The sequence below is a fragment of the Lissotriton helveticus genome, chromosome 2_1 (genome assembly GCF_964261635.1).
Source record: "Lissotriton helveticus chromosome 2_1, aLisHel1.1, whole genome shotgun sequence".
Taxonomy (NCBI): domain Eukaryota; kingdom Metazoa; phylum Chordata; class Amphibia; order Caudata; family Salamandridae; genus Lissotriton; species Lissotriton helveticus.
The window spans coordinates 263997327-264014544 of record NC_136059.1 but is presented as its reverse complement, the minus strand read 5'-3'; the positions used below and the strand labels follow the sequence as shown (position 1 = coordinate 264014544).

Below are 17218 nucleotides of genomic sequence, written 5' to 3'. Positions count from 1 at the left end.
AGCATGTGGGGACCAGGAGAGGTCTTCCGCTGGATCCTATTGTGTGTGGGAGGTTTTCTACCTCCCTCCCGTTGGGCCATACTCTGTGGCTCTAATGCTGTGGTTGTGTACTACGTGATGGAGTAAAACCTAGATGGAAGATCCGGATTGCTCTAAGGGACCAGCCGCAATTTTGAAAACTTGAACTACTCTATATGACAAACAGGAGCAGAGGTGTGCCATGTCCTATCGGCCCATAAGGATTCATGTCTTATATCCCAAAATAAGGCTGCACCCCAGGTGTGTATGATGTTATTGAGTACTCTATGTACGTAGGGTGACATATGGGGGATTTATGCGTTTTCATTCTAACCAAACTACTACATTTTAAGCCCTGATATTATGATATGTGTCATTTTTACCTTGCAGTGTCAGGATAACAAGTATTATTTCAGGATTTGTCTTGTATGTGCAGTGATGGTGTTTTCAAGACTTGTGCAACATATAAGACTTTATCTTATAGCACTAACTCTGATGTTATGACAGTTGCCTAGTTGGCAAAGTAATTATTGGTTCATGTTGTTTTGGTCTATGTTTATATGCAAGACAAAAATATATTTTTATATAATACTGTGTGGAGTCTCTTTTGTGGTGCATTTATAGTGTCACTGTTGTGAGTGTGTTGCACAAACGCTTTACACACTTGCCTCTGGGATAAGCCTGACTGCCTGTGCCAAGCTACCAAGGGGGTGAGCAGAGGTTATCTTGGGTGTCTAACTCTCTTACCCTGACTAGAGTGGTGGGTTCTGCCTGGCTGGGGTGCATACCCTATCAAACCAGAATCCCATTTCTAACAACACTTTTTCCGTCTAGACCTTTGTATTCAGCTATTATTCAGTCAGAGAAGTCTTAACAGTTGTCAAGAAAAAAAGTTCTGTGAAGTATTTTAGACTTCGAGAAAAAACTGAAGAACTCCTGTGCTCCCTTCAGGGAATAACACATTCTTCGATTCTGTTTTGCAGGCGTAAAGGAGCCTCATCAGATGAGCATCTTCAAGATCATTGCAGCCATCCTGCACCTGGGAAATGTAGAGATTCGCTCGGAGCGGGACGGAGAGTCGAGTAGCATACCCGTAAGTTCTTGCAGAAAACCTGCGTTGGTTTACTCCGGGGAGAAGGTGATGGAGATTTTCATAACACATGAATTTAAGGCGTTGTTTACCAACTTACCATCCAGGGCCCATATATAGGGCACACTATCCTTGCTTGCGCAATGGCACACCTTTAAACACGTTCACTAAGCTCATACAGTGACAGTCTGCCCTATTACAATGAATTCACTGTTCCTCAGGCAGCCACAAATTCGGGCTGTCCTGGGGGCAGAGTATTTAGTGAAATACAGAGCGGATGCCTCAAAGCCGCTCCTTGTTTCTTTTTGCAGGCCGCAATCCACCTGCACTTCATAGCGGGATTAGAGCTCTTCCTGCAGGCAGGAGTAGTGATTGATTTCACCTTTTTGTGATGACTGTCAGTGCGCCTCCTAAAAGTATGTTTGCCTCCACGTCCACGTTGGTAATACAGCATAGGAGCAGAGTCAAAGTGATGCTCTCATTTGCATAAGGCCACACCCCCATACACATGAGGGCACGCCATCACAAGACAGCGCTGGGACTGCATGTGTGTCAGTGCTGTTATTATTATTATTACAAACACTTATAGAGCGCATGTTTACCCGAAGGCATCCCAGCACTAGCAGTGTCGCACAGAAACAAACTAAGAGGCCTATGGTGCAGCCTTCTGGTACAGCCGGGTTTTAAGAAGCTTCCGAAAGGGAATATTTTGAGTCACTGAGCGACGATAAAGAGGGAGGGAGTTCCAAAGTCTAGGGCTATTGTATGAAAAAGAGTGGCCTCCAAATCTTTCTTTTTTTATTCTAGGAACTGAAGCTAAAAATAAATTGGCGGATTGTAACATTTTTCCAGGATGATAGAAGGAGATGAGTGAATGATTGATCGGGGGACCTTTGCCCCAAAGTGTCTTGTGAGCTATACAGAGGGATTTGAATTTCATTCTCTCAGTGATCGGCAGCCAGTGTAAGGTGTTAGGGGCTGGCTTAGCTGACTGAGTTTTAGGAATGTTAAGCAGCATCCGAGCTGCACAGTTGTGTATCACTTGTAGTTTCCTTGTGGTTGACATCGGGCCCCTAAATAAAGTGAGTTCCCATAGTCGAGGCAGGAAAGAAACAAAGCCTGGACCATGAGTCTCCTTGCTGTAACGAGAAGCAGAAGTAGAACTTTACGAAGCATTCTAAGCATGCCATAACAAGTAGATGCCAGCTTTACTGCTAGATGATCAAATTGAAAAGACTTGTCAAGCCACATGCCGAAACTTTTGATCATCGGTTTACGAGCAGGGGGAGGACCTAGGCTATTGGCCACACCAGTTCATATTCTAAGGTGGGGGTTTTGCCCAGGATCATCAGCTTTCTTTTAACTCCATGGAGCTTAAGACAGGAGTGTTCCATCCAATTTGCCACTTTCCCCCAAAAGGGGTTCAAGGCAGGATGAAAAATTCTGAGAATGGTTTAAAGACAGAACCGGTTGAATATCGTGTGCATATGTGACAACATTAATCCCGTATGGAAGAACAATCTCAGCAAGAGGTCTCATATATACATTAAACAATGTGGGGCTCAAAGACGAGCCCTGTAGCACTCCACTTCTGAGCGGCAGGCTATTGGAGATATTAACACCTTCAAAAACCTTAAAAGGTCTGCCTTCTAAGAAGGACTGTAGCCAGGTGATGAGGCTTCCTGAAATACTAATACTAATATTTCTAAATGTTTCTTCTAATAAAGTGCTTGTGCTTTTTTTTCACTTCAGCCTGATAACGTTTTATGGCATCCCTATATGCCTTTTTACTTGATACATTATAATCTTTCCTCCATTGCCTTTCAGATGTTTTACAGTTTTGTTTATATTTACGAAGCTTAGGGGAGTACCAAGGTGAAGCTTTCTCTTTTGCTCTCTTATAGCCAAATTTCCTAGGAATGACTTCTCCCAGAGACGACTCAACCCAATGATTACATTTTTCATTTGCTGGCGAAGGGTTAGAATCTGGAGTAGGCTTGGTATCTTTGAGGGCTAGAATCTATTGCTCCAGTGGAAGTTTGGCCCAGGCGCGTTCCATACTACTAGTGGTTCTAAGGGGGAAGGTTGTGTCACCAGGTCCCAGATACTTGGATCAGGTAGTGGTCCGACCAAGGCACTAGACTAGGATCCCCAACCAGTAACTTTTTATTGTTAGAAAAAATGGCATCTAGTAAGTGACCCTTACCATGTGTAGGGCCATTAACTTTTTGTGTTAGCTTATAGATCTGAGTAAGCTCAAATGCTTCGGGACTTGAAGAGTTATCAAAATGTAGATTAAAATCACCTAGAAGGGAAACGTTGAGGAAGTACTGGCCAGATTGGTGGGAATTTCAGGGAGAGATTTAAGAAATTGTCCACAAGATGCTAGAGGTTGGTATATAAAGATTCCTGAGTAGGTGTGAATAGCAGTAAAATTGATTGCGAAAGTAAGATTTTCGCAATACAGTATTAAATCAGGCTTAATACGGCATTTGAAGGAATCTTTGACAATAATAGCGATGCCTCTGCCTTTCTTATTTTCATTATAGAAAAAAGGGGTCCCAGACAGGGAAGAGGAAAATAGATTGCAAAGGTAAATGCTACGTAAATAATCAAAGATAATCAAAAAATAGATAATAAAGTACGATGTTTTAATTCACAAGGTACCAAACAACCATATAAATGTGTTATACACAACAGTTTTAGGTTTTTAAATGTTGTTATAACATTATGTGCCCAAATACACGACGCAAGGGGAGGGGGAGTGAGGTACTGTGAAGGGTGTTCAGTGAAAAGTGCGAAAGATTTTTCAATTTCATAACAAACCAATATATTCAATTCTTTGAGTTTGTTAAAAACATTGTTCTGAGTGGTCACCCATCAAGGGGCCACAGTTAGCAGCACGAATCAAATTTTTTTTAATCAAAAACCAGACTTCTATTATGGCAGCATCAATCTTGCTTTGGGGTAGAAGCTGGTACCGGTGGGGTAAGCGGTCTACGTTTCGACCCTATGGTAGTTAGGGAAAGTTGCCCTTACAAAACGGGTCTTCATCAGGACAGGTGGTGAAGTGGGCAAACTACCTAGGAAAGAGAAGATTAAAAACGAAATTACACTGGGGTCTACGTGAAAGATCCTTATGTAGCCCTTAGTGGGCCGAGACCCAATGGGGGATTTAGAGAAATCTACACGCACAACCAAGAGTACTGTACACCATTAGGCAATCAATACACATCAACTCCAATCTGATAAATGCCAGTTTTAACTAGAGCTTGGAAATCCTCGTGATTTCTCTGGAATATATACCTTAAAGCAGAAAATCCCATAAAAACATCATACAAAATGTATAGCGCGTTGTCTCACCTACAGGAGCCCAACCACGGGCGAACCCGGGAACTCCGTATATTTTATGCTTTCAATCGTCTAGAAATCAAAAAACAGGGGGGGGCCATGTTAGACAATGATTGGAGCGCATCCTCCATAAAGACATCAAGTGTCAGTCCCAAAAATACTACATGCTATTCAAAATAGGTACCTGTGCTTTCAGATGGTATTCCGCCTTAAGATGTAATTAGGTTGGCGCTGGAAAAACCGGTGCTAAAATGAAGAAACCTTGCGTTAATATGGGAAGCGGGCTGATGGCTCCCCTACCCACTGTTGTGCGCGGTAAACCCACGAAGTGGAAACCAAACGGCACTCACCTAAAGTTAGCAAAAAGGCTCGACAAAAAAGGGGGAAACTCGGCAGATCACTCGAAGTTTCACCTCACGGCGTCACTGCTCGTGCAGAATTCTGCATTGCTGGCCGGTAACTAGGAAGTGTAGTCGAGGGGTGTGTCATTCCAGAGGGGATGGACACCGTAGAAAGACTACACACTACGGGTCATTTGGAAAGAAAGTGCTCGTCCTTCGATTCCTTTTAGGTCAAGATTTTGCAATAAAACTCGAAATTCAATATGTATACCAAGTAAAATGGTTAAAAAGAGAAATTCTGCATTGTGTTTTGGAATTATTTCTTTTTGACTGGGAAAAGGAAATTAACAGCGCACTCGCCTCACAGGGCAGTGGAAGCTGTTACGTATAATACCAGTTACACATATCAAAGTCAACGCTTTAAATAAACTTTGAAATTCAACGTGTATACCAAGTAAAATGGTTACAAAGAGAAATTCTGCACGTGTTTTAAACAGCGCACTTGCCATCACAGGACAGTGAAAGCTGTTACGTATATATGCTCATTGCCAGTTACACATAATCACGTTCAATATAGTGCACCTACCATCGCAGGGTGGTGAAAACTACATACCTAATAGGTGATGCATAATATATCAGTAGCAAACGATGTTGTAAGCATTAAGGAATAAGACTCATCGGGCCTCAGTTGGAAAATAGAAAAGGTAGAAAATTACAGATTTGGAGACAAGATAAGAAATTTAAATTACAGGTTGGCTAGTTGTGCAAAACTGTTTTCTGACTCATTCAGCCCGTCTGTACTGATTTAAAAAGGGTAATCCACTTCAGCTCACGCACATTAAGAATGGAGGTGATGCTACCACCCCTGGGTCCCAGATTCACATGTTCAAGGACAGTCCACTTTAAACTTTCTGGTGCATGATCCTTGCTCTCACAGTGTTCCACCATGGGTGCCCCAGCGACTCTGCATCTAATACGACTGCAATGTTGCAGAAAACGTGATTTAACCCGTTGTTGAGTCTGCCCCACATAGATTAAGTCACACGGGCAGATGATGCAATACACGACATTCATAGTGTTACAATTCGTGTGTGCCTTGAGTTTGATCTGATGTTGTTGGAAAACAAATTCCTTGGTCTGAATAGTTTGTGGACAGGCTTTGCATTTGCCACATTTATAATGTCCCAAGATAGGTGGCAAATTCCACATTGACGTTAGGGTGGGTGTAGGTGGAGCTTCCAAATATGCACATACTACATAATCCCGGATGCTTCTGGCTTTTTTGAAAGAATGCATCGGTAGGGTACTGCTGCCCAAGTCATCCGATATCAGCGGCCAGTGTTTGTTAATTATTTTTTTGATAGCATTACTCTTGGTGGAATAGGTAGTCACACATATCATCCGCTGTTCTTCGTTGTTTGATCGTTCGGCAGGTTCTAGGAGTGATTCACGATGGTTGAACCACGCTCTCTTCCTCGCCTTTTTGGTCAATCGCCTAGGGTACCCACGTTCAAGTAACCGTTCCAACAATTTAGCAGACTCATCCATATAATGTTCCTTCTTGCTGCAGTTTCTCCGGATCCTCAAGAACTGTCCGAAAGGCAGGTTGTCACGGAGGCCACGGGGATGATGACTGGAATATTGTAGCAATGAATTGCGTTCTGCAGGTTTCCTGAATAGAGTAGTGTACAGTACATCATTTTCAGCTACTATAGTCAAATCCAAAAAATCAATCTTTCTTCCATCAGATTGTATGGTGAACTGGATATCCCGGGATATCAAATTAAGCCAGGAATGGAAGGCCAAAATCTCAATCTTAGTTCCTGTCCATACTAGAAGGATGTCATCAATATATCGCATCCATAATTGGATGTTAGATCTGTATGGATTGGTGTCACTCAGGATGAAGGTGTTCTCAAATGTTGACATGAATATTATAGCTAGATCAGGAGCGAAAGCTGCCCCCATGGCGACTCCCTTCGTCTGCAAATAAAAACAACTCTGAAAAATGAAAAAATTCCGCATCATAGCAATTTTCAAAAGTAAGATAATGAATGAAGTGGGGACACGTACTGGTGCTACACGGCGTTCCAGGGCCATTGCCACAACCTCAAGTGCTTCGTCTTGAGGAATGCTCGTGTAGAGAGACACGATGTCGCATGTAGCCAAGAGTTGATCTTTGGATCTGAATGGACGTCCGTCCATGATGTTTATAGTATGGGTGGTATCACGTATGTACGTTTCAGTCTGTTCAGCCAAAGGCTTCAAAAAAACATCAATGTAAACGACAAAGTTACTCAGCTAGAACGCTTAGAGAAGAAATTGATTCGAACCCGACTACACGGCCACTATCTCGCACAGTGTTTGCAATCCAACATTATACCTACAGGACTGCAAATCAAAATCGAACCAGCTATTTTTATTGAAATCCCTAAGTTTAGGGAAGGCTTCAGTTTCGTCGCTAACAATTGTTCCCGGCACTGGATGGTGCTGGGGATTGAAACGGCGGCGGAGCAAGTCCAGACTCTTGCAAAACAAATTTCTGATTTGAAAGCTGAAATTACATCGGATACTACCCTCACAAACTCCAAAGAAGCATTGACCAAACTTGTGGCAACACTTCAGGATTTTGAAACTACCACCATAAAGAAAAAGCTAGAGAAACTTGCACGGGATTTACGTTTCTACGACAAAAAGAAAACGTATCCATACCTCCAAGAGGATTACTATCGACAAGATCAGCAAGGGCGTTTCACCAATCGTGGGAACAGAGGCCCGAGAGGTAGACGGCCATACAACACCTTCTCTGATTCTTCCTATAGTTCGGGGGAAGAAACCGAACAAGCAGGATCCAGTACATTTTATGGACATCAAGACCCTTACTATCCAGCATATCAACAGATTCCTTTTTTAGGCCAGGGCGCATGGAGACCACCACGTGGCCGTGGGAACAACTGGAACAGAGGTGCCAGCAGGGGGCAACAGGGCCCGCCAGTAGGATGGGAAAGCGACAATGGGAGAGGAAGAGGTACCAAACAAGTACGGTTCCCCCCAGAGGAACACGGAGAGAGGTCCACCCGCCGCAAGAATTATCGATGGTGAGGCCTTTAACTACTCCCGTGATCAACCTTTCATCATACACCTTGAAAGATGAGGAAATGAGCGTGCTGAGTAAAGGTCTGTCATATGTCCCTACTACAGTACCCAATGAATTTAACACCTCGGCCGAACTGGCCAGATTTTTTAGAAAAATAAGATTGCGGTATTTCTTCAAAAACCGGCCATCACAAATGAGGACATCTGCTACCGGCCTGAGGACACCTTCCACTTTTGTCCCTCCTACGCATACTATGACACAACGGATCCTGGCATATGAAAGCATAGTAACCAGTGATGTTCAGAAAGTTTTGAATGAAAGAACATATGTAAGATATAATATAAAGAAGACCGAGAGAATGGCCTTGTCATCCCTGAAAGAAAACCGTGATGTCATCATGAAACCAGCGGATAAGGGAGGAGCCATCATCATCCAGGATGTGACGAAATACACAGATGAGATTTTGAGACAACTCAATGATGGGATAAGCTATAGGAAATTGCCAGGTGATCCATCCAAAGAACTTGCGATAGAGATACAACAGGTGACCCAAGCAGGTTCAGTCCATTCCTATCTATCACCAATACCTGCTACAATCAATACCTAAATCAGAAGAATCCCCGACTACCTACTATATATACTCTTCCCAAGGTGCATAAGGATATGCAGAAACCACCAGGTCGGCCGATTGTTTCTGGCTGCGGGTCGATTTTAGAACCCTTGTGCCGCTACATTGATGTTTTTTTGAAGCCTTTGGCTGAACAGACTGAAACGTACATACGTGATACCACCCATACTATAAACATCATGGACGGACGTCCATTCAGATCCAAAGATCAACTCTTGGCTACATGCGACATCGTGTCTCTATACACGAGCATTCCTCAAGACGAAGCACTTGAGGTTGTGGAAATGGCCCTGGAACGCCGTGTAGCACCAGTACGTGTCCCCACTTCATTCATTATCTTACTTTTGAAAATTGCTATGATGCGGAATTTTTTCATTTTTCAGAGTTGTTTTTATTTGCAGACGAAGGGAGTCGCCATGGGGGCATCTTTCGCTCCTGATCTAGCTATAATATTCATGTCAACATTTGAGAACACCTTCATCCTGAGTGACACCAATCCATACAGATCTAACATCCAATTATGGATGCGATATATTGATGACATCCTTCTAGTATGGACAGGAACTAAGATTGAGATTTTGGCCTTCCATTCCTGGCTTAATTTGATATCCCGGGATATCCAGTTCACCATACAATCTGATGGAAGAAAGATTGATTTTTTGGATTTGACTATAGTAGCTGAAAATGATGTACTGTACACTACTCTATTCAGGAAACCTGCAGAACGCAATTCATTGCTACAATATTCCAGTCATCATCCCCGTGGCCTCCGTGACAACCTGCCTTTCGGACAGTTCTTGAGGATCCGGAGAAACTGCAGCAAGAAGGAACATTATATGGATGAGTTTGCTAAATTGTTGGAACGGTTACTTGAACGTGGGTACCCTAGGCGATTGACCAAAAAGGCGAGGAAGAGAGCGTGGTTCAACCATCGTGAATCACTCCTAGAACCTGCCGAACGATCAAACAACGAAGAACAGCGGATGATATGTGTGACTACCTATTCCACCAAGAGTAATGCTATCAAAAAAATAATTAACAAACACTGGCCGCTGATATCGGATGACTTGGGCAGCAGTACCCTACCGATGCATTCTTTCAAAAAAGCCAGAAGCATCCGGGATTATGTGGTATGTGCATATTTGGAAGCTCCACCTACACCCACCCTAACGTCAATGTGGAATTTGCCACCTATCTTGGGACATTATAAATGTGGCAAATGCAAAGCCTGTCCACAAACTATTCAGACCAAGGAATTTGTTTTCCAACAACATCAGATCAAACTCAAGGCACACACGAATTGTAACACTATGAATGTCGTGTATTGCATCATCTGCCCGTGTGACTTAATCTATGTGGGGCAGACTCAACAATGGGTTAAATCACGTTTTCTGCAACATTGCAGTTGTATTAGATGCAGAGTCGCTGGGGCACCCATGGTGGAACACTGTGAGAGCAAGGATCATGCACCAGAAAGTTTAAAGTGGACTGTCCTTGAACATGTGAATCTGGGACCCAGGGGTGGTAGCATCACCTCCATTCTTAATGTGCGTGAGCTGAAGTGGATTACCCTTTTTAAATCAGTACAGACGGGCTGAATGAGTCAGAAAACAGTTTTGCACAACTAGCCAACCTGTAATTTAAATTTCTTATCTTGTCTCCAAATCTGTAATTTTCTACCTTTTCTATTTTCCAACTGAGGCCCGATGAGTCTTATTCCTTAATGCTTACAACATCGTTTGCTACTGATATATTATGCATCACCTATTAGGTATGTAGTTTTCACCACCCTGCGATGGTAGGTGCACTATATTGAACGTGATTATGTGTAACTGGCAATGAGCATATATACGTAACAGCTTTCACTGTCCTGTGATGGCAAGTGCGCTGTTTAAAACACATTGCAGAATTTCTCTTTGTAACCATTTTACTTGGTATACACGTTGAATTTCAAAGTTTATTTAAAGCGTTGACTTTGATATGTGTAACTGGTAATATACGTAACAGCTTTCACTGCCCTGTGAGGCGAGTGCGCTGTTAATTTCCTTTTCCCAGTCAAAAAGAAATAATTCCAAAACACAATGCAGAATTTCTCTTTTTAACCATTTTACTTGGTATACATATTGAATTTCGAGTTTTATTGCAAAATCTTGACCTAAAAGGAATCGAAGGACGAGCACTTTCTTTCCAAATGACCCGTAGTGTGTAGTCTTTCTACGGTGTCCATCCCCTCTGGAATGACACACCCCTCGACTACACTTCCTAGTTACCGGCCAGCAATGCAGAATTCTGCACGAGCAGTGACGCCGTGAGGTGAAACTTCGAGTGATCTGCCGAGTTTCCCCCTTTTTTGTCGAGCCTTTTTGCTAACTTTAGGTGAGTGCCGTTTGGTTTCCACTTCGTTGGTTCACCGCGCACAACAGTGGGTAGGGGAGCCATCAGCCCGCTTCCCATATTAACGCAAGGTTTCTTCATTTTAGCACCGGTTTTTCCAGCGCCAACCTAATTACATCTTAAGGCGGAATACCATCTGAAAGCACAGGTACCTATTTTGAATAGCATGTAGTATTTTTGGGACTGACACTTGATGTCTTTATGGAGGATGCGCTCCAATCATTGTCTAACATGGCCCCCCCCTGTTTTTTGATTTCTAGACGATTGAAAGCATAAAATATACGGAGTTCCCGGGTTCGCCCGTGGTTGGGCTCCTGTAGGTGAGACAACGCGCAATACATTTTGTATGATGTTTTTATGGGATTTTCTGCTTTAAGGTATATATTCCAGAGAAATCACGAGGATTTCCAAGCTCTAGTTAAAACTGGCATTTATCAGATTGGAGTTGATGTGTATTGATTGCCTAATGGTGTACAGTACTCTTGGTTGTGCGTGTAGATTTCTCTAAATCCCCCATTGGGTCTCGGCCCACTAAGGGCTACATAAGGATCTTTCACGTAGACCCCAGTGTAATTTCGTTTTTAATCTTCTCTTTCCTAGGAAGTTTGCCCACTTCACCACCTGTCCTGATGAAGACCCGTTTTGTAAGGGCAACTTTCCCTACCTACCATAGGGTCGAAACGTAGACCGCTTACCCCACCGGTACCAGCTTCTACCCCAAAGCAAGATTGATGCTGCCATAATAGAAGTCTGGTTTTTGATTAAAAATTTTTGATTCGTGCTGCTAACTGTGGCCCCTTGATGGGTGACCACTCAGAACAATGTTTTTAACAAACTCAAAGAATTGAATATATTGGTTTGTTATGAAATTGAAAAATCTTTTCCACTTTTCACTGAACACCCTTCACAGTACCTCACTCCCCCTCCCCTTGCGTCGTGTATGTGGGCACATAATGTTATAAGAAAATGTAAAAACCTAAAACTGTTGTGTATAACACATTTATATGGTTGTTTGGTACCTTGTGAATTAAAACATCGTACTTTATTATCTATTTTTTGATTATCTTTGATTATTTACGTAGCATTTACCTTTGCAATCTATTTTCCTCTTCCCTGTCTGGGACCCCTTTTTTCTATAACGCTCTATTACCCAGGTCCCACTGACTTTGAATGGGTGAACCCTTTATTACAACATTTCTTATTTTCATGATCTTTCCGTTGGATGTAATAGCCAGGGGAGGATTTGTGCAATGTCAGGACCGGATTCCTTATGAAGCCAAGTTTCTGTTAAAAATAAGGCATCAGTTTGTTCCTCTTCTATGATTATATGAAGTTCAGAGGAGTGTTTAGTCAATCTGCAATTTATTAAAAACATTTTATAGGGACAAGGAGTCTTGGGTTCAGGTCGAGTTCTTGGGGCAGGGCGGAGATTATGGGAGCAGTGTATACAAGAGTGTTTATCATTCGTTTGAAAAATAGAATGCAGACATTTTTCATTGCACGGTTTATGCAGCGCTAGAAGTTGACTGGAAGAATACATAATTTTACTTACTTGAGAAGAACCAGGGTTCCTGGCCCCTATCCCCGGTCGGACGCAGACGGGCACGGACGGGTGCAGATGGGCTTGCCTTTGGCGCTCCAGCAACATGCCAGGGCACTCCAGCTGCACGCGTCCACACAGCAGGTCTCATTAAATAGAGGAGACCCGACCCTGAGAAACACTGGTATACTAACCAAAATGGCGTCTTCCAGTGTCCCAATTATTAAAGTGCAATGTGCCAATTAAAAGAAAAAAAATAGCAGAATGGTTACCTTCAAATTCAATATGTTTTAGCACCACAGATTCAAAAACAAAATAACACTTTGCTTAGTTTCCCTCCCCTAGTCACAAGAGGTCTGGGCAACCCTAACCGCGCCTCTGCACAGCGCGTCTCATTAAATGGAGGAGACCCGACCCTGAGAAACACTGGTACGCTAACCAAAATGGCGTCTTCCAGTGTCCCAATTATTAAAGTGCAATATGCCAATTAAAAGTAATAAAAAGAGCAGAATGGTTCCCTTCAAATTCAGTATGTTTAGCACCACAGATTCATCAACAAGATAACACTTTGCTTAGTTTCTCGCCCCCAACCATGTGAGGTCTGTGCGACGCTAAATAAAATTACAAAAGGGGCCAGACAAGCGTCTGCTGCCATTATGCCCTGGGGGTGCAAAAAGCGAGTGCACACAACTGTTGTACCCCAGAGGCACTATCTGTAATTTGGTCTCAGGATGCTTACATGGTAGCTTCAGATATTACGTTTTGTTGGATTGACTTTTGCTCTCAATTGTTTTTTTTCACACACAAATATGCTGGCAAAGGATGGACTGTTCCAGTACAAAGAGTACTTTTCGACAAATGTATGTTATCTCCTCAAATTCACAAAAACTGTAATTGGGAATTTGGTACCTCTATTATCTGTGGTTGGTGTTCTACCAGCTTTGCTCTGCTACTTAGCAGGTAATATCCGACCCAGTCCATTCCTATCTATCACCAATACCTGCTACACTCCAACATTCCTTTTTTCATACTTTTTCAGTTAGTAATTTTCAACATTTGTTTTTAGATTTCTAGACATAACAACAGTTTATTACAGACTATTGGAAAGTGCATTTTACTTTTGTTTAGAAGAAATTATAATTTATTAGAACTCCAATCATCTCTAAGACATGAGAAAAAAATCAAGAGATATGTGCAAATCTAGACAATCTATATTGAGTAACAAAAATCAGTCCTTGCTACTGACTGTGCCATCTGCAGTATGACAAAGGTCTGGTAAATCTGCATGTACCTGCTTTTTACTAGATCAAGTAGAACGCTATGTTGAAATTTCATGTAAAGCCTTGAGGTAAGAGGCTTTGACGTCATAACACACACATACCCGGGGATACATCGCTTCCAGCAGCAACTTTCTGCTGCGGAAACTTGCACCGGCCTGCAGTGTAAGGAGGCCGTGAAGTACAATGTTCTTCAATACAGAGAGGGGGTCAAATATTAAAGGAAGGTTAGAGAAATTGGTCAATATAGCTCTGAGTATCATCAGAGCATGGGTATGGGCTAAAATACAAGAATGTGTAAATATTGAGGCTGCTGTCCAAGACGAAGGCAGAAAATTGATGGACCGAATGCTTGATTAATCCTAATTAGATGGGAGGAATGCTTGATTAATCTTAACTATTGCCATGTGTCTGGGCTGCTATCCAGTCCATCTGTTGTATTTGCGTGGTTCATGCCCATTCAAATGCACGATTGTGATGAGTGAGGGACAATGTTCAGGCAACAATTGTCGACAGCAATACAGAGCCGAGGGAGGACGTTTCACAATCGGGCACGGTGTAAGGCACATACAGAGCAGACACAAGACCAAGGGAGTTTGTTGCATTACTAAACTCTGAACATACTGATAAGGGACCTTTCTTGGGTGTTTTGTGCTTTCAGTCTCCAATCAATCAATCAGTCAATAAGAGAATTGTGAAGCAGTGCTTCTTACCCACGAGGGGAGGGGAGGCTCCGTTGAGTGCTGTGGTCATCGGAAGAGCCAGGTCTTGAGGTCCTTCCTGAACTGGAACAGTGTAGGTACTTGCTAGAGGCCACCCCAGAAAGGCATCCAGTGTTCACAGTTGGGGGGACATTGCAGGCCCCCAGGATGTCAGGGGGTGGAGGGGGCACATGGGGGGTACCTTTGGAACCCCCCCTGCATTTGCATGCACAACATGGCAGGCACCGCACGGTGCCTGTCACGTTGTGCATGCAAGTGCACAACATGCCAGTTTAACATTGTGGCGTGTGCTGAATACAGCACCGCCAGCCACAATGTTAAGTATATAGGATGCGACCGCCATGGTGGCGGTCACATCCTGATAGGCACAGCGGGACCGCCGCACCTCTTGCGGTTGGTCCCGTTGACCGTTACGGTGGCGGGGGGACCTTGTCCGCCCACCATCATAATAGACCCCAAAGTCTTTTCTATGTCCACTCTAATCAAATATATTTAACAGTGCAACCCTTTTGGCTACACAATGAGGACCAGGAATCAGTAGCCACGTTTAAGAATGTTTATTACAAATCAGTAATCGGGTTCAAATAAATCACTCTTTTAAACCATGCTATATAGGTAGAGAATGGCAATAGGCAGTCCTGCCTCCTGAAGAAATGAAGACAGACCAGTATTAAACAAACTGGAAATTCTGGTACAGCAATGCAAGCTAATAACATTAAAATCTGATGCTCATAAAATAATCTCAAGTGGTCTTTTCTATACTTGAGTAGTTCAAATCTTCTAAGCACAGTCCAAGGTTCAGGAATGATTCAAGTATCCAAACTGTCTCAGAAATCAAATCGCCAGGTAAGATATAGGGACTAAGCATTGAAGCATAAGTAGGACAAGCGTAAGCATCTCAAAAGCTCGATCAAGTGTCTTCAGTAAATCAGAAAATAAGTGTTAGCTTAAGCCACACTCAGGGCAAAATTCAAAGGGAGCATAGAAGCTTAGACCTCTCAATAGTCCATTAAATGGGCAGGTTGGAATCATGAAAGGGGTCGGCAAGGAGTCCAAGGATGGTTCTGCATGGAGTCTGCAGAAAGGGGTTCAGCAAAGAAGTTCAATAGAAGTCCGGAAAGGGTCAGTGGGGTTAGTCTCCTCTAAGGGATCAGGGCATCCCTCCTCACCAAGGGGAAAAACATCAATCTCTCTCCTCCAACAGACTGTCTGTATATTACAATCCATAAAGTTCATAGGTGACACCCCTGTGGTCACATCATCATCAAATGTCTATCGTCTTTGTTTCATTTTCCATGTTGCAGACTGCCACATCCAGGGAAAGTCCCACACAAGACATGGAAACATCTCTTTCTCACACTCAGATTCGTCAAGAATAGAACTTTCATTCGCCTGTTTGTTTCTAAAGTACTCGTCGTCAGGTCTGATTCTCAGGCTATGTACCTATCTCTAGTACAGAAATGTATCTATTTTAAACTAACAATGCGTGTGAATGCCTGCAAGAAAGCCACGTCAGCAGACAATTAAATCAGCTTTATGCAGCATGATGAAATATTGGCATAAACTATAATGTCAAGTTAATCCATTAAACTGGTGCACATTTAATATACTTGTGCACAAATTACCATAAACAAATATGCATTTTGTTTAATACATTTCAGTTCACATTGCATAAATCATACTGTTAATAATCAAATTATTCAAAGGTAAGTATGACTGAGAACTATGAATGTGCATACATGTAATATTAGTGCATATATTACATTTTCATTATCTTTTCATTTTCACTAGTTTTCTATACATGTAAAGATGATTATTAACAACGTTTTTAATGACTACATGTTATATAGACAATGTAGCACACGTTTTGGAAGGTCAGACTTCTCCATCAATGAAAGTACATTAGTTTTAGACGAGGATGGTTCCAACATTCTTCGAGTTTCATTAAAATGTCTCAATCAGCATGGTTAAACATATTCTCATGAGTAAATTCTCTATTTCTACTATAAATGTACTTTTTTTTAATAATGTTGAATGTAACTTTTCTCATAAATTATTGAAGTAAGAAAGAAACGCGAAAGGTGCATGTTTATGTCACATCTCTGTGGGCACTTTCCATCATATGTCGTGACGTGTAAAGAGTGGACAGCGTTGTGCTGCACCATCTGCGTGGTATCACTTGCCTCTTTAACCGCATGAATCAAGTTAAATGTGTATCTAAGTCTGTTGCACACTGCACCTTCTGTTTTGCACCTCTTCCTTCTCAGTCACATAAGTAAACAAACGCAGCCCTTCAATGGTACTCTACACATTTCATGAACAATGTAGGGTGGTGCCAGTGGCGTAACATAGCCCCCCACCTCAAAAGTGATAGGTGGTGGACCAGGGAGGGGGTTGGGGGAGCCCTCTCAGTACTTTGCAGGGGGGCCCGCAGGTTTTGTTACGCCACAGGGTGGTGCAAGAGAGCTGCTGCCTGACGGTTGTTTAGTCATTCCACTCAATTTTGGATAATTCCTCTCAGCAGAAAAAATAAGAGCTTAAAAGTTTAGGTTAGTCTCCACGCATGAACATTTCAGGAGCACGGAGACTGTTTTAAGGCTCTTCATAGATGATTATATTCTACAAAAGGAGGTGTTTTGGAAACTTTATTCAGGACATGGACATGACCGCTTTATTTTATTTTCGTGGCAAGTGTCATTCAGTTTCACACATAAGGCACATATGCCACACATGAGAGTCATGCAAACATGGAAATGTCAC

At 42.5% G+C, this 17218-nt stretch overlaps 1 protein-coding gene across 1 annotated transcript in view; it reads left to right on the top strand.

The window, feature by feature from the left end:
• The window catches only part of MYO5B (myosin VB), a 1014515-nt gene that overhangs the window by 604158 nt on the left and 393139 nt on the right, over positions 1-17218 (top strand). Inside the window, exon 9 of the mRNA XM_078674793.1 lies at positions 1002-1111. Within this exon, the coding sequence (XP_078530919.1) occupies positions 1002-1111 (110 nt within the window). The remainder of the gene's footprint in view (positions 1-1001; positions 1112-17218) is intronic.